Source organism: Pinus tabuliformis, chromosome 2_2 (genome assembly GCF_031772625.1).
Source record: "Pinus tabuliformis cultivar Carrire ecotype Pingquan chromosome 2_2, CPIR1, whole genome shotgun sequence".
In the NCBI taxonomy this organism is placed as follows: domain Eukaryota; kingdom Viridiplantae; phylum Streptophyta; class Pinopsida; order Pinales; family Pinaceae; genus Pinus; species Pinus tabuliformis.
The window spans coordinates 466,842,374-466,864,315 of record NC_142300.1 but is presented as its reverse complement, the minus strand read 5'-3'; the positions used below and the strand labels follow the sequence as shown (position 1 = coordinate 466,864,315).

General features: G+C 36.9%; 1 protein-coding gene across 1 annotated transcript; it reads left to right on the top strand.

Annotated features, from left to right (window-relative positions):
• The first annotated feature begins 1,699 nt into the window (after positions 1-1,699).
• Positions 1,700-4,530, top strand: LOC149193330 (laccase-12-like). The gene is made up of 6 exons (XM_089406577.1): positions 1,700-1,894; positions 2,182-2,333; positions 2,425-2,675; positions 2,791-2,919; positions 3,010-3,954; positions 4,067-4,530. The coding sequence occupies exons 1-6, from the start codon at positions 1,772-1,774 to the stop codon at positions 4,195-4,197; spliced, it is 1,731 nt and encodes a 576-aa protein (XP_089262703.1). The 5' UTR covers positions 1,700-1,771; the 3' UTR covers positions 4,198-4,530.
• The last annotated feature ends 17,412 nt before the right edge of the window (positions 4,531-21,942 follow it).

Genomic DNA, 21,942 nt, shown 5'->3' with positions numbered 1-21,942 from the left:
GAATGAGAGAGGACTTGAGAGAGAGGAGAGAAGGAGGGTGAGAGAGATGGAGTTGGAGGGGGAGGGAAGAAGAAAGACATCAAGAGAGAAAGTTGGAGAGAGAGAGGGTGACAAGGGAGAGATGGATAGAGAGTGAGCGAGAAAGGATAGCAGGAGGGAAGATAAGGAGAAGGAGAGAGAGGGAGAGAAGGGGAAGAGAGAGAAAGAGGGAGAGGATGAGGAACGGAGAGAGAGTGAGATATATATAGATATGGAAAGAGAAAGGGAGTGAAAAGGGAAAGATGGAGAGAAAGCGAGGGAGAGAGGAGAGAGAGGGAGGGAGAGAAGGGATGAGAGAGAGGGAGGGTGGAGAGAGGGAGAGAGTGAGGGAGAGAGTGAGGGAGATAGTAATAGAGTTGGAGGGGAGAAAGAAATAGAGAGAGAGAGAGAGAGAGAGAGAGAGAGTGGGGAGAGAAACAGGGGGAGGTGGGAGATGAGAGAGAGAGGAAGGAAGAGAGAGAGGACTCGTGAGAGAAAAGGAGAGAGGGAGGGAGAGAGATGGATTTGGAGGGGGAGAGTGAGAAAGGGAAGAGTAGAGACACAGAGAGATAGAGTTGGAGAGAGAGAGGGAGTGACAAGGAAGAGATTGAGAGAGAGCGAGTGAGAGAGGAGAGGAGGGAAGAGAGAGAGGAGAGGAGAAAGAGGGGGAGAGAGAGCGAGACACATAGATGAAGGGGGAGAGAAGGGGAGAGAGAGAAGGAGATAGAGAGGGAGATAATGACTAAAACAAACATAGATCCATCTTAACCCGAGATCTATCAAGCGCCAAGAGGGATCAAATCTCTTGAGGTGCAAACTTCTTTTTTGAGTGGAAAAGTTGAAGAAAAGTTTGCACCTAGAGAGATTTGATCCCTCGAGAGTTAAGATAAATCTATATTAGTTATATACAAATACTTCTATATTAAATACAATTTTTTTAAGTATTTTTAAAGTAAAAAATATACCTTATATTAACTTCTCATTTTAATTAAATAAAAACCATACATCATATTAAATTCTTTATTATTATTTCCTTACCATCCATTAAATTCTTTATTATTATTTCTTTACCATCCATAATGATCATGGGTCGTTTCATAATTATTTTGAATGCACTATTTGTTTACAATTAACTTACAAGAATAATTATTATGATCGGACTTAAAATCAACACTTCTTTACAAAGATATTTCAACGTACTAAAACAATATAATTAATCAGATATTTAAACCCTCTCCGTGCACACAAAATTTGATAACAATCTTTGTGGAGCTTTCATTGTTGCTTCTTGCGGTACATGATGTTGTGCATAATTAATAATGGGGAGAAATGATTAGAGAGACTATGAACATAGTCTTCATGTCTCCACCAAAGATAATATATGGATGGCAGGTCAGATGATTGATTCCCGATTCCCTGGGGTGGTGCCGTCATCGAGTGAACAGACCTTTCGGATGTTGTACAACGGTTTGAGTGTGCTTTCATCTTTAATCTGGAGTTCAGCTCACCGATTTTAGCCTTTTTGTAACGACTTTCAGCTTCACCAGCTTTTGCCGTGATTTTATAATGACTTTAACAATTCGAACATAGACCAATCACCAAACTGAACTGAACTGAGTTCAATTGATAATTATAAATACTTGATCTCGGCAATTTTGTGATCCATGCCTATCTCGTCCCTTCCTCTTCAACTGTCAATTCAATTCTGTGCAGTTTCAAGTTCGGATCGTTCTGGTGAATCAATCTATAGGCAATGGAGGCGTTCAATCAACATCTGTCCGCGCAGCCATTTGCAGCCAGATTTGTGGAGATGGTCATATGCCTAACCTTGTTCACTGCTATGGTCTCGGCGAAGCTACACACTCACATATTCGTTGTATGTCTTCCCACCTTCAATATTCTCCATGTAAACGTATATTATATTTTGGTAGAAAAAGGAGCTATATTGCGGGAGATTTTTCTGGTATTATTTGATTGCTTTATGGATGCACTTCATGGCCGTTCTGTCAATAACATTGATACACACATCGTAAATTCTTTCACACTAATTTCTCTGGGAAATTATTTTTAGTAGTTGCCTCGGTTCATTGAATATGTGTCACCTGCACTAGTCATGTCAATTTAAAGTAATGATGTTTGTGGCTGGTTAATCGCAAAATTCAGCTTCGATCTACACCTGTTAAAAGGTTATGTGGGACACACAATATCATCACTGTGAACGGACAGTTCCCGGGTCCTACGCTGCATGTTAGAAACGGAGACAAACTTAAAGTGAAAGTGCACAACCAGGCGCAATATAACGCTACCATTCATTGGTACGTCTCTAGCCCACCGAGTAGTACTGCATCATATTGATGTTAATGCATAATTTTAAAAGGAATAAATTGTTTATGCTTCTATTTACAGGCACGGAGTGCGGCAATTTCGCACAGGGTGGTCCGATGGACCTGAATTTATAACACAATGCCCCATTCGCCCAGGGCGAAGTTACACATATAAATTCACCATCACTGGTCAAGAAGGGACTCTATGGTGGCATGCACACAGTTCATGGCTTCGAGCTACTGTGTATGGAGCCCTGATCATCTTGCCAAGGCTGGACACCACTTATCCCTTTACCTTTACCAGGCCGCATCGCCAGATTCCCATTCTTCTAGGTATACTGCCGCATTATTCAATGTTTTATGTTCTTCTGTTAGAAATATTAATTGTGCACCATTTCAATTTAAGTTGTAATGCGATTGAAATATTTGACCCTGTTTGCATTGACAGGAGAATGGTGGAATAGGAATCCCATGGATGTTGTGAATCAAGCAACCCGAACAGGAGCTGCCCCCAACGTTTCAGATGCATTTACTATAAATGGACAACCAGGCGACTTATACAAATGTTCTACTTCAGGTACATTAGACTGAATCTATTCAGATATTTCCGAATTTAGTAAGCTCGCAAATGATTGGTCGCTAATGGCAAACGATGGTTAACTTGCAGATACCTTTAGCGTCTCGATGAAAGGTGGGGAAACTAATCTTCTACGTGTTATCAACGCTGCACTCAATACTGACCTATTCTTCTCCATTGCTAGCCATACAATGACAGTTGTCGCTGTGGATGCCTTGTATACAAAACCTTTTCAGACGAATGTTCTGATGCTCGGCCCCGGCCAGACAACAGACATACTTCTCACTGCCAATCAGGCTACAGGTAGATACTACATGGCTGCTCGAGCATATTCCAGCGGACAAGGAATTCCCTTCGATAACACCACTACCACTGCCATTTTAGAATACGAGGGAAGCTCTAAGACTTCAACTCCAGCCATGCCTAATCTTCCATTCTATAACGACACCAACAGTGCTACTAGCTTCGCTAATGGTCTTAGAAGCTTGGGCTCACACGACCACCCAGTCTTCGTTCCTCAGAGTGTGGAGGAGAATCTGTTCTACACCATCGGTTTGGGGTTGATCAAATGTCCAGGGCAGTCTTGTGGAGGTCCCAACGGATCAAGATTTGCAGCAAGTATGAATAACATATCATTTGTCCCGCCAACCACTTCTTCCATCCTTCAAGCTCAGCATTTTGGCATGAAAGGAGTATTCTCCACGGACTTCCCTGATATCCCTTCCGTGGGATTTGATTATACCGCACAGAACATCAGCAGAGGCCTCTGGTCCCCTGTGAAAGCCACAAGAGTGAAAGTTCTTAAATATAACTCGACGGTGCAAGTAATTCTTCAAGGAACCAATATATTTGCGGGTGAAAGCCATCCTATCCATCTCCATGGTTATGACTTCTACATCGTGGGAGCAGGCTTTGGCAATTATAATGCACAAACCGATCCTCAGAAGTTCAACCTGGTGGATCCTCCTATGCGCAACACTGTGAACGTTCCAGTCAATGGCTGGGCTGCAATAAGATTCGTGGCTGACAATCCTGGTGAGCATTTAATTTGTTTCACAGCATTCCACTTTCCTTCTGTACTGGTGTCCTGAATATTGGATCCTACTTTGCGCATAGTGGTAATTATGGTGATCATTATTTATTGCAGGCGCTTGGGTGATGCACTGCCACTTGGATGTGCACATAACATGGGGATTGGCCATGGTGTTTGTGGTTAACAATGGACCTGACGCTCTTTTGAGTCTCCAGTCACCTCCCAGAGATCTTCCGCTATGCTGAGGAAAACTGTGATGCATAGCGATCCTCTATTGGTCCCACTTCATTCTTTTTCCTTCTCGTCACTTTGCTCCTTCCATCGTTTATGTCTATCTTGGGATCCCCACTTGTTATGACAAAGTTCCGCGCCATTATTTGTATTCACATTCAGTGGCAATTCGTGGAAATTTTTATATCTAATGCAGTCACACGAGCATAATGTCGGAAATGCTCCATTCTTGTCACCAGTACGTAAATGAGAATATTCTAACGTAGAAAAATAAATAAACATAATGAACAAAGCACAAAATCATGAGTTGGACGAGTTTCAGTGCAAGTAAATCATTCATTTTTACACTGTCGCCTTTGTATTAAAACGTCAATATTACTCATAATTAAATATTTACGTGGAAAATTTTCTAGACTCCATGGAGTTACCTCTATTCATTGATGATTAATTTGAAAGCTGAATTAACGATTGTTCATGAGCCAAAGTACACTCATATGAATATCAATTATTATTACCTATGAGCTTATTAAACTATTCTATCCATACTCACGTGTTGTTAACCTATGAGTAAGCCTGCCAATTAAATTATAGTTGAAGCTTGTGCAAAGAGTTTTGTGTGGAGAGATTTTTGCTTTCATTGTGTGGAGCATTCTGCACAACTTTTAATCAATTAATTAGCATACAAATAGAGGAGAGGAAAGGACTATGTTGCATTACAATTATTACTCTTGTTAGCATACAAATAGAGGAAAGGACTATGTTGCATTACAATTATTACTCTTGTTTAATATATTATATGGAAAGAACATATGTTGCATTTTTATAATAAGTAAATAATTCATTAAAAAATTAAAATATTTTAATAAAAAAAACTTATTATATGTTAGTAGTGTTTTTATATTTTTTTTTGAATTAGAACAAAAAATATTTATATTAATGTGAAAAATATGTGTTTGGAGACACTCCCATATAACAAAGTTTAGAAAAACAAAATCTTTCTCCGATTGAACTACAAGAAGATATGAGAAAGGGAAGGGATAGCAATAATGGCTTATTCAGATTCTTCAGAAGGAAGAACATTTAAATCTATGACACACCCCATAGCTAGAGAAGAGGAGTATGCTGAGGAAGAATCTTCGTGATGGAGCTAACCTGAAAAAGATTGGAGATCCACTAATTATTGTTGAAGCGTTGTCAGCTTCTCTGCAATGGCCTACATCTTTATCCTTCGTTGAGTTGCCAACGCATCCATAATGGCCTACATTTTTACTCTCTCTTTGATAAATAATTACATAGTCTCAATTAACGAAGATGCAGTTTGATTATATTAGAGTTGAAGATGTAGAATGTCTTGTTGTAGTTTAGAAAGGGCCTTTTCCCAATCTAATTTCTACATATTAAAGAAGGCAAAAAATAACTCTAAAACCAATTGCACTATAAGCCACCATGTTATCATGCCAATTGGGACTATGCCACAAAGGTGGCCTAGAAAGGCCTCTTAATGCACCACTAAGTCCACTCAAGGGGGGAGTGACGCGAAAACTAAGGAGACAAAATAACCCCCAATGCCAAGATAAGAATTGATAGACCACAATACACATGTTGAGCACCAATGATGCTATAAGCCACCCCAGTTCCACAACCCCTCTCAAAGTTCCATATAAATCCCCGACTATTACTATCTCATGAAGACCAATTGTTGAAGCTTTTATAGAACCATGAAACCGATTGGGAGGGGACAGGGAGAAACCAACAAAAAGTAAACCCAGGTGTTGGGACAACATTTTATTATCAAAAGGGTCAAATTCCAAATCCCTGGAGAACATTAATCATACCAAAAAACCAATTTCCTTGGAAGGCCGAGATTGATGGGGGTTCCCTGAAAGCACCCACGAGGACATCACCTCGACCCTTGACTTCAACCCTGGCCCCCAAGGGGCGCACAACATCCCCATAAGGAGAATAGGGTACACAATGAATATTTTCCCAAGGAAACCAACTTCAACAGTAGACCCCCCAACTTCCTCATAGAGCCAAAGAACCAATTCTAGACTTAAACTCAAATTTAAACTAGAATCGAGGTTGCCAGGACCTATGGAATAAATTAAGAAAAGTAATCATACCTTAAAGTGGATATTTACTTATAGATTGACTTGATAGATCCCACACAGAGATCTAGAGCCAAGAAATCCCTCAAATTTCAAATCATTTCTCCCCCCATTGTGCAGAATGGAGTTGGGATTTCATTTCCTGCATTTCCACTATTATGGAGCATTTTTTTTGTAGATCCAATTCATGCGAAAAGTATGGTGGTAGGCTATATCCCCTCCTACCGTGGGAACCAAATCGCCAATGATTGCAAAATGAATGCCACACTGACCTTCCCACGTAGAGAAATGAATCTCACCATCTTGGTTCTAAATTTGTGTTGTATTGGAACTGCAACACGTGCAGGGGGAAAATCCTCAGATCACAATATTTTCCCGACCATGTCTTGGAACTACAACACGTGCAGGGGGAAAGTCCTCGGATCACAATATTTTCCTGATCATTTCCAACCTATGATCCATTTCCTTTTGAAGAATGGGTGTGGATATATTGGTCCCCACCCAAGCCCTAAGTGAGCCATTGAAATTTCTTGGGATAGGAGAAAATAAAAGTTGATCATTAACTATTAATGACCCCATATAGCTTAACTTCTTAGTTTTAATTGTGTATGCTTTGTTGTTGTTGATCCTTAAAACATGATAATATTGATATTTAGAGAATTGAGAAAGAATACTTATAATCCTCCCAATAATTATATTAATTGGAGTCCCCTATGATTAAAAATTAAAATATTGGATATAATCGCTTTCCTGAGCCAATGAGGGAACTTGAAATAATGCATACCCTTCCACTTGGTTGTTAGAAGTTGTCTCCAAACTCCAATCAAAATTTGTTTGGATTTTTCTTATGAAGTTGAAGATAATCCCACATCTCCCATCTAGTGTTTTTATACACGACCAGATTTAGTGAATGTACTCATTTATTGAATAATTTGATATATATGACATAGGTTGAGCTTTATTTACATAAAAATATCAAAAAATAAAATATTAAATAATGATATGTACATAAAAAAAAAATTAAATAATAAACTATTAAACCAAACTATAGACTTCTCACTCATCTTTGTTGATAAATATTAAGAATTGTTGTTTTATGTTTTGTTTAAAAAACAATAATGTTGTTGTATTATTATAATATACAAAGATTTAAGGATATATTGATTTATATCACTAGATTATTTATTAATTTAATATTATTTATAAAACATAAATATTTTTTTAAATATATTTTTTAAAATAAAATTTTAATGATCATATATTTACATTTATCAAAAAATTGATATTGATTTCTAATCCTATTTGATCGCTTGCACTAGATGCATTGATTTCATTGTAGATGTCGATTTCTAATCATATTTAATACCTTATACTAGATGCATTGATTTCAACATAGATGTTTATTTCTACTCATATTTGATTGCTTGCATTAGATGCATTGGTTTTAGTGTAGATATTGATTTATAATCCTATTTGATTGTTTGCACTAGATGCATTGATTTCAGTTTAGATGTTGATTTCTAACCCTATTTGATTGTTTTCACTAAATGCATTGATTTTAGTGTAGATGTTGATTTTTGATTTGATGCAACAAGATGTATGGTGTATATTAATTTCAAAGTAATTAGATTAATAGTGTGCAATGATTTCAGTGTAAGCAAATCTCTACCTCGTCCATCTACATCTCTATCTCCCATTGTCTATGCTTCTCTATCACTCTATCTCATCCCCTAAACATACACTCTCTCTCTCCATATCTATATATCTCCCTATGCCACCTTCCTTTCCCCTCCCTCTCTCTCTCTTCCCCTTCTCTCTCTTTCTAACATTTTTCTCTCAATATCCATATCTCTTCCTCCCTCCCTGTCTTTGCCTCTCTCTTCTTACCTCTCCTCCCATCTATATCTCTATTTCCCCTTATCTCTCCTTCTCACCCCCAAAACATACACACGCTCTCTCAGTGTAAGCACATAAAAATTATTCAACCATAAATACAATATTGGAATTTTCATCCTAAATAAAATGTTTGCTTACTTGAATTTATAATTGGGTACATTCTTATTATTCCTATTTTCCATCATTCAACATTGTTAATTACTTTGCATTCAAATGCGGTAATAGAAAATAACTACCGTTGAAAATTATTTGGGGTTTAATAGTCCATAAGTCACAATGATTGACTTTGGAGAAAACTATTATTAATATTAGAGAAGGGACAAGGTATGTTGTTTAGTACAATAGCTCGAGTTAAATATTGGAATGGTATATGATTCCAACTACTCTTTTCATATGATCGATATGAGAAAATGGAAAACAATAGTTTCAGATTGATTGCAATGAAGATTGTTTGTAATTGCTATATTCCTAGTATTCACATTTTCTATATATATAAATTGTACATTGAAACTTTGCACTTAAAATTTGTATTTCATCATTCAAGTTACTAAGAGTCTCTCTCATTTCAACAAACTGAGGTAACAAAGAAAATTTTAAAGTAAATTGACCAAATTAATCTTAGACATATTTAACATATCTAAAATTATCAAAATAATTACATGTTGGGCAAATTTTGTATGACCGCAAACGACTGAAACCATTCTAGATCCATCTTAACGCCAGATCTATCAAGTGCCGAGAGAGACCAAATCTCTCAACCTGCAAACCTTTCCTCAAGTTTTGCACTCAAAAAATAAATTTGTACCTCGAGAAATTTGATCCCTCTCGATGCTTGCTAGATTTGGTATTAAGATGAATTAGTGTAATATAAGTGTAAATATATCTCAAAATTAATTATAATATTCTCTTTTAATAAAAAATATTATAAAATAAAATTCAAATAAAATATTTTATATAAATATTTTTGAAAAAATAAAATAAACACTAACCGTTAGTATATATATATGAAACGTATATCATATTCATAATAAAAACATAAATGCTAAGAACAATCGCCGAAATATATTCATGTTGAAAACAAAGTTAAAATCTCTAAGTTACATCATTATACTTCCACTCATTACCTTCTTGGCGGAATCATCACAACATGGGCGTTGTTCCGGGAAGGAATCTAAAATTTAATGGATTTTCTATGAAATTCATAGATGTACATTTAAGATTATGATGAGATCTCGATTATTTATTTACACAATAAAGGCACCATTAAAGGCAGGATATAATTTATTGAAATGAAGACCCAATGTATTTCTTGATACAGGTCTTGACTGCTGATATCCTCGACATTGGTGTCAAACAATTTCGGTATGACAAGTATACGACCTTCAACTCCTATAATACCTTCGTATGATTGGTTTCCAATGATTTGCTGTGCTTGATCATTAATCTCACAAAATATTCGTAATAAGGGATTCGATTTTCGCATAACCTCGATTACAGATACAAACATATTGTATCATTTTGATCTAACTCCCAATCAGGATTTCTTTACTACATCATGGATGTCCTCCGGCTGCATGTTGGAATATTAATTCCAACTGCCGTGCAGCAGCAGCGAGCCGCAATAGAGGACTTACAAGGAGTCGGCTTATTCACGCCACCGCCATAAGTGTCCTTTCACCCTTTACCTGTTTGTGTTCCCAAAGGAGGAGGAAGATCAGATCCGAGCTCTGCGCAATAACTGCTCACCTACAACATTAAAGAAGAAGCATGGCCGAGAAGGAAAGTACCAGCCTCGAGCCAGCCGCAGAATTTATCAGTCTTGGGTTTCAGCACAACCGACTCAAGAAATACAACAAAAGATCAGATTTGTTCATTATGTGCAGCAGAGACTCTATCAGAGGGTTGAAGCGGTTGATGGATAAGTTATGACCGCTTCTTCCACTATATATGTGTAGAGCCACAACAGTGTTAATCGCTCTGCAATGTAGCGTAGCAGCGCTCAAATGTAATTTCTGTGTGTTTAAGAAAGAATGTGCAGCAGCACGAGCTCACATGAATGAAGCCCTCTTGCACAGCAGTGTAGGGATTGAAAAGTAAGAGAGAGGGACAGCAGCGTAAGGTTAGAAGAAGTTGTTTTATGCACAACAGTGCAGTGATAAACAACAATGATAGATAGAGTTACTGAGACAGAGCGTTGGGACAGCAGTAGAGAGCAAAGGGGAGCACGCAACAGCGTGAAGTTTTGCAGGGCAATACACTGCAACGCGTATGTGCAAGAGGAAGATGTAATGAACAACAGTTCTTTGTGTTCGCTGTGTTTTGGAGCAGCAATACATTCTACAGGCGTGTTTCAGCAACTGTCTGCCAGATGCTGAAACACGTGTTACACCAACTGTCTGTGTATTTCAGAACTGTTTGCCCGTTGCTGTAACAGCTGTAAAAGCAACTGTTTGTAGACACAGATTGAAGTGCCTCTGAAGAAGGCATGTTGGTGAATCCCTCTGTCAAGAGGGAGGTGCTCTTAAGCACAGTCCTTGGTGAATCCCTCTGTTAAGAGGAAGACGCTCTCGCTGTGTTTTGGAGCAGCAATGCATTCTACAGGCGTGTTTCAGCAACTATCTGCCAGATGCTAAAACACGTGTTTCAGCAACAGACTGTGTGACTGAAACTGTGTGTTTCAGCAACAGCCTGTGTGGCTGAAACTGTAACTTTCTGAGATAGCAGAAATTGGTTTGTGGAACTGAAGCGTTCCTGATGTAATCCCTCTGTCAAGAGGAAGATTCTTTTCAGCATAAATCTTTTGTGAAAATCCCTCTATGTGAGGAAGACGAACTTATATCAGTTGGTTTACTGTTTATGAATACAAGTTAATTTTTCAGTTGCTGCAACACCAAACTGTGTTGCTGCAACACCGTTTCTAGCAAACGATTTTTTCTGTTTTTTCTGTGCAAAAAACAGAGTGCAAAAACAGAGCAATTTTTGTCTGTCTGTTATGGAATTTATCAGAAAATTCCAACATGGTATCGGAGCTAGTCCAGGCTCTTTGAAGTGTCAAAGAAGCTGAAGGAAAGATTTCTTGCAGCAGCAACTTCTCCAGCAGCGTGAAGACTCAGCCAAGAAAGAATCTAAGGTATTTCTCAAGAATTTTTTCTGTGTTACTGTTGAAGACAGACAGTGATTTTCAAATACAGTCAAGTAATTGAAGCATAATTTAAAGTGCAAGGAATGGCCAGCATTAGCACTAGCGTGGGTATGATTGAACGCCCAGCAGTTGAAATTAAAAGGGGAGTGTTGGAATATTAATTCCAACTGCCGTGCAGCAGCAGCGAGCCGCAATAGAGGACTTACAAGGAGTCGGCTTATTCACGCCACCGCCATAAGTGTCCTTTCACCCTTTACCTATTTGTGTTCCCAAATGAGGAGGAAGATCAGATCCGAGCTCTGCGCAATAACTGCTCACCTACAACATTAAAGAAGAAGCATGGCCGAGAAGGAAAGTACCAGCCTCGAGCCAGCCGCAGAATTTATCAGTCTTGGGTTTCAGCACAACCGACTCAAGAAATACAGCAAAAGATCAGATTTGTTCATTATGTGCAGCAGAGACTCTGTCAGAGGGTTGAAGCGGTTGATGGATAAGTTATGACCGCTTCCTGCACTATATATGTGTAGAGCCACAACAGTGTTAATCGCTCTGCAATGTAGCGCAGCAGCGCTCAAATGTAATTTCTGTGTGTTTAAGAAAGAATGTGCAGCAGCACGAGCTCACATGAATGAAGCCCTCTTGCACAGCAGTGCAGGGACTGAAAAGTAAGAGAGAGGCGCAGCAGCGTAAGGTTAGAAGAAGTTGTTTTATGCACAACAGTGCAGTGATAAACAGAGTTACTGAGACAGAGCGCTGGGACAGCAGTAGAGAGCAAAGGGGAGCACGCAACAGCGTGAAGTTTTGCAGGGCAATACACTGCAACGCGTATGTGCAAGAGGAAGATGTAATGAACAACAGTTCTTTGTGTTCGCTGTGTTTTGGAGCAGCAATACATTCTACAGGCGTGTTTCAGCAACTGTCTGCCAGATGCTGAAACACGTGTTACAACAACTGTCTGTGTATTTCAGAACTGTCTGCCTGTTGCTGTAACAGCTGTAACAGCAACTGTTTGTAGACACAGATTGAAGTGCCTCTGAAGAACGCATGTTGGTGAATCCCATTGTCAAGAGGAAGGTGCTCTTAAGCACAGTCCTTGGTGAATCCCTTTGTTAAGAGGAAGACGCTCTCGCTTTGTTTTGGAGCAGCAATGCATTCTACAGGCGTGTTTCAGCAACTGTCTGCCAGATGCTAAAACACGTGTTTCAGCAACAGATTGTGTGACTGAAACTGTGTGTTTCAGCAACAGCCTGTGTGGCTGAAACTGTAACTTTCTGAGATAGCAGAAATTGGTTTGTGGAACTGAAGCGTTCCTGATGTAATCCCTCTGTCAAGAGGAAGATGCTTTTCAGCATAAATCTTTTGTGAAAATCCCTGTATGTGAGGAAGACGAACTTATATCAGTTGGTTTACTGTTTATGAATACAAGTTAATTTTTCAGTTGCTGCAACACGAAACTGTGTTGCTGCAACATCGTTTCCAGCAAACGATTTTTTCTGTTTTTTCTTTGCAAAAAACAGAGTGCAAAAACAGAGCAATTTTTGTCTGTCTGTTATGGAATTTATCAGAAAATTCCAACACTGCAGGCCTATAACATCAATAGCCCTGCTGATTTCCTTACACACATCCCTTGGAGTTTGTTTAGTGTCTTCTCCTCTTCATTTGAATATGGTGATAAAATTGATAAACCCTAAACCCCTAGATCAGTGATAAAATTGCATGCATACACATCTGTCTCGTTTTTTCATTCGGGGTAAGTCACCACTTATTCCGGTCAGACCACGGAAATAGGGTGCCGCCGAGCAGTTCGCAGTCCTGCCACCCAGGCCCAGAACGTCCATTTTTCAGGGCAGAGGGTAATTTATTTCAAAAGATGAGGCTGCTGGTGGTGCAAAAAAATGTCGAGCCGTTGGAGAAATTGTAGTTGATCTCACAAGTAAGCTTTGTTTGAACGCCTCTTCCAACCGGAATGCGTACCTTCCACTTCCGGATCTTGAAGCAATATTGCATTTGATTTAAGGAAGTCGGAGGGCCGATACGCGAATGGACGTATCAATGACGATCCACTCCGAAAATAATGCTCACGCCCAAGATCTTTCCGCGTTCGCCGGATTTGTGAGTTGTCAGTTCGGCTATACGAGTTTTCACCGCCGGATTTGGGTATAGCGTCGGCCGGCTATGGGAGTTTCACCGCCGATTATGCCCCGAATACACGAGTTAATCATTTCCAATACATCTGTGGGACAAGCTCGTACGCATTGGGTACAACCAATACATGTATCATAAATTTTGACCGAATGTGCCATTGGATCTCCATTAGTTAGTAAAAAGTTTTAATTTGATAAGATCATATATAGCCAAATCTTCTAATATATGCCCAATAAAGATGGCTAATAACGGGATATTATGAATATAAAACGAATCAATAATTGTAATCTCCATTATATTTGGAACCGATCTGTATTTTTTGGATCATCAGTGGATATGCGCGCTATGATAAAATACGAGAATTATCATCGGTGGATATCCGCGTTATGATTGAATACGCGAAATATCAGCTAATATGCGACTTCCAAATGGATACGCTAACTGTCAGTATTCCATACGCGACATATCATCGAGATACGCTGATTATCGTCTTTTAATTCATGGGATACGCTGTTCATCACCACTGGATATGTGGGCCATTACTTTAATATGCGACTTGTTTTTCCAATTTATGCCAGTGATTTCCGACTAATTTTTGCCATTTATGCCAAAAATGCTGATTATCTACCTTTTAGCGAGCTATGACCTCCGCTACACGATTTATCATCAATTAATACGCGAATTATCATTCGAGCTATCATGGTAAAACACGGATTATCACAGTAGAATACGTGATTTATCATGGAATATATGTTTATAATGCCAAGATAAGCAAATCATCAGAGCAAGTTACGCGAGTTTTGGTCAAGTAATCGGATTATCACCGATGTGCCGGGTTATTGATTTTAAGATGAAAAAAATATGAAATTATATAAATTATTTTTAATACAAATAATAATAAATATATTTTTTCCTTAATTTACAAATACTATATAAATTTTTTTGGAACGAAGTTTATAAAGTTATAATTTAATTTTTTTGAGTATTGGTTTTTTTAGTGTTATTTTTATTTCAAAATCAGTAAAAATTTGCTTAAGTTATAAGTTTACATATTGAAAATGCTTCATCAATTGATCTTTCAAAGTCATTAATCCAATCCATTTATACATATTAAATTCTAGTGAATAATCTTGGAATTAGGTAGAGAGTTTCATTTCACTCATATCTATTTCATTATAAAATATTACTCTAATAAATAAGTAAAATAAATATAATGAAAATAAAAATATAAAATTAACTTCTCATTTTCATTGCACATAGTGTTTTTTACACATCAACCAAGCGCTCTACAAATGCCACATCATCTAGTGCATCCAAATTGTTAGATTTTACCACAAACTTCATCTAGATTTTACCACAAATTTCATCTATAATGGATTCAGTTTTGTTCTTGATATTTTTAAGCCCACTTGCCATCCTTTAATTCAATTTAATATTTTTGTGGAAACCATGGATCCACATTAGGGACGAAGCCAAGTATTCTCTTCACTACATCTCAATTTACATTTCCACAATTGAGTTTGTAAATTCTCCCTTTTTCCACTTTTTGAAAGAAATTGCAACTAATTTATCCCTTTGTATAACCATGCAAACCCTTCGACAATGTCTTCACTTGCCACACTACTTCTACTACTCCACAACATTATAACTACATTGATAATTAGAAAATGATAAAGGTGTGTTTTTTTCTTGTGTCATTCATTTGTTCTAATCAATGTTATGTAACACGATTATTAGGGTGACACATCCACATAAACATAGCTGAAAACATAGGTAGATATGCTTTGTTGTAGTAATATGTGGTCGAATGACTTAAGGCACTAGTGGTAGTTGCTCATATTGGCACATGAACTAGCTAAATTTGAGTGCCACTATTATTTGTGTTGTGTTGATCTAGAATAATAATGTTGTTGTTTAATTCCACGCATTATTTGATGTGCAACACTAAATGCAAGACAATTATTCCTTATCAAGGAAGTGCTTGTGTGAATGACTTAGCACTCTGTCTCTCTGGTACCATCATACATTTTTTTATACGGCTACACTCTATAGTACACTAAAAATCAAAAGTATCATTGTGTAGTAAATTTTTTATGTCCTATATGGCTGTTAATATATGTTTATCTTAATTAAATAAATCAGATCTAAACTTAGCTGATCACATAAATATTTCTAAACATGCAACAATCACACATATATAAAAATTAAGAGCAAAAGCATAATTATGATATGCCAATAATTACACTCTCAAAACAAATTTTCTTTTAAATAATGTGAGCCCACAAAGAAACCTCCACACATTGTCAAACTAATTATTGTATGTTATACCAAAAAAATTGAACCACACTTATTGTATGATATAAAAAAAAAATTAGAACCACACTTATTGAGATGAATCTACTCACCAGGAAGCGCATAATTTATCTTATTTCCATAAATGCTTGACCTTTGCTCCTCTCCTATGCTCAAAATTTGCTAAATGATTCTCTATTAATATTTGGAGTCTTTTTGGTGTACAAAAATGTGTCTATTAACATCTATCATATTGTTATATTTTTTCTTTGAGATAGATAACTGGTCTTCTTAATAATAACACTAATTTTTTTTTAGTATTGCCCTAATCCCCTCATATAGATACGTTCTTTATGTATATAACCCATCAATTAGTTAGCTAATAGTCACTTGTTGTAAATGTTTAAAAATGGAAGAAAACAAGATATATTCTCAAACTGTGCAACTCACAGGTGTGGAGCTTCACCTGGAGACTGCCTCTGGTAGAACGCTCTACACATTCATCATTAATCATCAAGAATAAATAGTTTACATGTAAGTAGGAGAGTTAGGACAACCACCAGGAATGTAGGAACTAATTCCTAAACTAAGTCTCACACACAACTAATGAACAAACTCTCTCCAATAATACATTCTCCATAATTACACTCCCCCTTAATGGAGAAAGGGTTCACTAGTACTCCTAACATCTCCCTAATTAACTCAAATTTAATTTTTTCGAGGGGCTTAGTAAAAATGTCTGCAACATTATCACAAGTATTACAATATTCAATATAAATCTCTTTTGACTGAACCTTCTCCCTAACAAAGTGAAACTGTGTATCGATATGCTTTGTGTTTTTATGAAACACTGGATTGCTTGCAAGTTTGATTGAGCCTTGGTTGTCACATTTGATAACCGTAGGATCTTTTTGTTCTTATCCAGCATCATGGAGAAGTCTCCTCAACCAAACTGCCTCACATGTTGCTGCACACATTGCTTGATACTCTACTTCTGCTGAATACAAGGATATAATGTTCTGCTTCTTGTTGCTCCATGCAATGACCCTGGACCCAATGCTGAATGCATAATCTATTATCAATCACCTTTCATCCAGATTTCTGGCCCAATCTGAATCTGAGAAACCTATCAATCTAACATCAAACGAATCAGTTTATTTAATACCAAAGTCTAAGGTTCCTTGAAGATACCTTAAGATTCCTTTCGCTGCCACCCAATGACTCTCAAGATGCTTTGACATAAACTGGCTCAGATCACTAACTGCAAAAGCTAAATCAGGTTTAGTTGTAGTTAGATAAATAAAACTCTCAACTATCTGTTTATATAGTGTTTCATCAACCTCCTTAGAACCATCATCATTATGAAGTTTGAGATTTTGCTATAAAGGCACAGAGGTAGATTTTCACTGATCCATTCTAAACTTTTTCAATAAGCTCCTGACATACTTTCCTTGAGATAGAAAAGTCTGGCTAGAATCCCTCGAGACTTCAAGATCCAAACAATAGTGTAACTCTCCAAGGCCTTTCATCTCAAAATCTCGTGACATTTGCACTTTGATTTCTTTAATGACCTCATTTACATTTCCTGTAATAATAAGATCATTTACATATAAAGAAATCAAAACAATTTGCCCCTTTTCATCAAACATGGTATACAAATTAGGGTCTTTCTTGCTCCTCTTATAACTATGTTGCAGGAAAAATGAATCAATTTTATCATACCATGACCTAGGTGCCTATTTTAAACCATATAATGCTTTCCTCAATCTACAGACTAAATGCTCCTCCCCCTGTTTAACAAACCCCTTAGGTTGCATTAAATACACTTCTTTTTTTAATTCACCATTTAAGAAAGCAGATTCCACATCTAGCTGGTGTATCATCCAATGATGTTTGGTAGCTAAAGAAATTAACATTCTAATTGTGTTTAATTTAGCTACAGGGATGAATGTTTCCTTATAGTCTATGCCTTCTTTCTGCAAGCACCCTTTTGCTACCAGCCTAGCTTTATATTTTTCTATAGTACCATCTGCTTTAAATTTTGGCCCTTATAACCATTTGGAACCTATGGGTTATTTTCCTTTAGGTAGTTCAACTAAATCCCAAGTTTCGTTCTTAAGTATTGACTCATATTCGTCTTCAATGGTTGTCCTCCATTCATCATATTGCCCGCTTCCTTATAATCAGAGGGTTAAACAACATTTAACATACTAGTTATAAGATCGTGATACCTATATCTTGCTGGTAATTGAATTTTCCTACCTAATCTCCTTAATGATGGACTGACCTCAAATCTGTTTTGATCATCTCTTGGTGGACTTGGCTTGCTGACTACATCTTTACCATTGGATTCTTCCTTTTGCTGCTACTGTTGCTACTCATTCCTGTCCCCTATTTCATCACTTCCATCTTCCACCAGCAAATGCATGTGCCATTCTTCATTGCCTCTATCATGGTTTCCATCATCAACCTACTCATGGAATACTACATCTCTACTTGCAAACACTTTATGAGTAGATGGATTAAACAATTTATAAGCTTTAAACTCTGTGTAGTACCAAAAATATATGCATTTAATGGCCTTTGAATCCAGTTTCTTCCTATCCTCCTTTGGAACATGAGCAAAATCTTCCGAGCCAAAAACTATTAAATGATTAACTGCAGGCTTAAATCCTAATAAAACTTTGAATGGGGTCTAAAAATCAAGGCTTTTTGTTGGACTCCTATTCTTTGAATATACTATAGTATTTATTGCTTCTACCTAAAATCCATTAAACATGTTCTTACCTTTTAACGTGTTGCGTGCACACTCCATAAGGGTTTTATTCTTCCTCTCTGCAACCCCATTCTGTTGAGGAGTGTGGGGTACTGTGAACTACTTAACTATCCCATGGTCCTTGCAATATTTGATGAAACCAACCTTCTTGTATTCTCCCCCTTTACCTGAGTGGAGAATTTTGATGAACTTCCCTGTCTCTTTTTCAACCATGCTTTTGAAATCCTTAAAGTATTCAAAGGTATGACTCTTCTTTTTGAGAAAATATACCCAGGTAAATCTCGTGCAATCATCAACAAATAACAAAAAATAATAGGCATCTCCTAATGATCTTTTCTACATCAGCCCACATATATCAGTGTGCACAAGCTCTAGTATATCTCTCTTCTTTCTATCTAAATTGGAGGGAAAATCATCCCTATGCATCTTCCCAAGAGCACATGCTTCACAATCAACATGAGAATTTTTCAAAATAGGGAGACCATTGACCATACCTCGTTTCTGAAGTAGCAGCAGGTCATGAAAATTAATATGACCAAATCTTTGATGCCACAAGTTCTTTGCAGTCATAATTGATGAAGCTAAATGAGTTACGAGGGACATTAAACATGAACGAACTAGTTGATCTTAGTTGTAGGGATGTTGTTATTCTCCTTAAAAATCCTCTATAGTGGTTTGTCTCTCTACTTTTATGGTGTTTAAAAAAAGGAAAAAAATGTTGTAATTATTCCTACAACAATGAAGAAGTTGATCTACAGGGATGGTATTGAAGAAGTTTTAATTAATGAAGTTTGCACAAATATCGAGTGTGCCAAAAAATTCAGGAATATATTGGTAACATGAGGCCTCTCACTAGAAGCATCCCAACCCATGTGCTAGAATTCCAATCTGTGATACAGTTCCATTCATATTGATTTGCAAAAGTAGTAGTTTTCCAAGCATGTAAACGAGAATGGAGTTTTATACACTTCGTCGAAGTGTGTAGCTTAAATTTTTGAACCCAATTTCTTAGTGCAACATTATCTGAAGTTGTTGGTGTATAAAAAGAAAGTGAAATCCACATAGTTCCATCAGTAAGATCTCACCAACATATGATTTGGAATAAATATAACAATATTAGATCGAATATGAGCACCATGGGTAAAAAGAGAAAATTGGGTGATATCTATGGTCACCACAGTGGACTTCAAAGTGTAAAGGAAAAAAAAAATCAAGGGATGGAGCTAGAGTCTTCTTGGCTTTGGGATAGATGCCTTTCTTTAGTGTTATGGGCTTGAACATGATTCAATGAGGAGGCTTAGTTATGTTATAGGTATTTTATATTTGTTCCACTGCATTCTTATTTGGAGAGTGTCCATTTGAAGCAATGATATAAGGAGAGGCAATTAGGATTCCATTCTTGTATATTATATGTGTTCTTGGGGATAAAAATTAGCCTTCCTATTATAAAGTTTATTGCATTCAAACCAACAAAAATAGAGGTTACACCTTCTCGTGTTTCCACATGAATGCAATAACTCTTTAAACTTAGGTGGTGCATCAAACTTTACAACCATTTGAACTTTACTGTACATTCAGATATCAACGAGCTCATCCAATTGACATTTTAATTAAACTCTCCACCCTATGGTAGCTCATGTAAACTGTAAATGAAATTTTCATTTCAAATATACAGAGATGGACTGGGAATGTCTCATTTCACCTCCCAAAATTGAAATGGCAGATTTTGGTCACTTAATGTAAAAATTCCAATCAAAGCAACAATCATACAGTAATTTAAGTTCGACTACTACCACATACATTGTTTTTTGTATTAAATTGTCAATCTTACTTGTAATTAAATTTATATGGAAAAATATTGAGACTCCATGGAGTTACGTATATTCATTGATGATTGTTTTGAAATCAGAATTAATGATTGTTCATTGTGCGGGAGTGTTGAGATCCACTCAATGAGCTAAGTTCATTGTGTAGAGCTTCACACTCCAAGATAATGAGTCAAAGCACACACATATGAATGTGCATTATTATTACCTATGAACCTATTAACATATGCTATCGAGGTAGATATGTTATTAACCTATCAGTATGCATGTAAATTAAACTATTGTTAAAGGTTGTGCGGAGATATTTTTTCTTTCATTGTGTGGAGTTTTCTCGGCTCTCTGTACAACCCTTAATCAATTAATTAGCGATAGCGACAGAGGCATGGACTATGTTGCATTGTAGCTATTACTCTTTGTAATATATTATATGGAAATAATATATATTACATTGTTATAATATGTAAACAATACATTAAAAATTAAAAGATTTTAATAAAACAAACTTATTATATGTTAGTAGTCCTTTTATCTATTTTTTTTTAATTAGAAAAAAAAATATTTATATTAATGTGAAAAATATGTGTTTGGAGACACTACCACATAACAAAGTTTAGAAAAATAAAGTCTTTCTCCCATTAAACTACAAGAAGTTATGAGAAAGGGAAGGGCTAGCAATAATGACATAATCAAATTATTCAGAAGGAAGAACATTTAAATCGAGGACACACCCCATAGATAGAGAAGAGGAGTGTGCTGAGGAAGAATCTCCCTAATGGAGCTAACCTAAACAAGGTTGGAGATCCACTAATTATTTTCGAAGAGCTTCTGACTCATCCGTAACAGCCTAAGTTTTTATCCTCTGTTGAGTTGCCAATGCATCCACAGTAGTCTGCATTTTTACCCTCAGTTTGATAAATAATTCCATAAGCAAAATTAACAAAGATGTAATTTGATTGTATTGGAGTTGAAGATGTAGAATGTCTTGTTGCAGTTGAGAAAGGGCCTTTTCCCAATCTAATTTCACAAAATTAAAGAAGGTGAAAAATAACTCTAAAACCAATTGCACTATAAGCCACCATACTACTACACCAATTGGAAAATTTCCAAATGAAACCACAATTGGAGGTACCCCACAAAAGCAGCCTAGAAAGGCCTCTCACTGCACAACTAAATCCACTCAAAGGGGAGTGAAACAAAAAATAAGGAGAAAAAATAAACCCCAACACCAAGATAGCACTTGATAGACCATAATACACATGTTAAACACCAATGATGCTAAAATCCACCCCACTTCCACAACCCCTATCAAAGTTCCATATAAATCCCTGATTATAACTATCTCATGAAGACCAATTGTTGAAGCTTTTATAGAACCACCAAACCGAATTGGTGGGGAGGGGGAGAAACTAGAAAAAAATAAACCTAGGTGTTGGGACAACATTTGTTTATCAAAAGGGTCAAAATTCCAAATCCTTGGAGAACATTGATTATACCAGAAAATAATTTTTCTTGAAAGGTTGAGGCTGATGGGGGTTGCCTGGAAACACCCAAGAGGGGCACACAACATCCCAAAA

Bases quoted from the DNA above. Each gene is read 5' to 3' on its own strand.
- LOC149193330 (XM_089406577.1), top strand. From the start codon at position 1,772: ATGGAGGCGTTCAATCAACATCTGTCCGCGCAGCCATTTGCAGCCAGA. The intron at 1,895-2,181 runs GTATGTCTTCCC...CGCAAAATTCAG, and splicing joins TACACACTCACATATTCGTT to CTTCGATCTACACCTGTTAA. The intron at 2,334-2,424 runs GTACGTCTCTAG...TTCTATTTACAG, and splicing joins TATAACGCTACCATTCATTG to GCACGGAGTGCGGCAATTTC.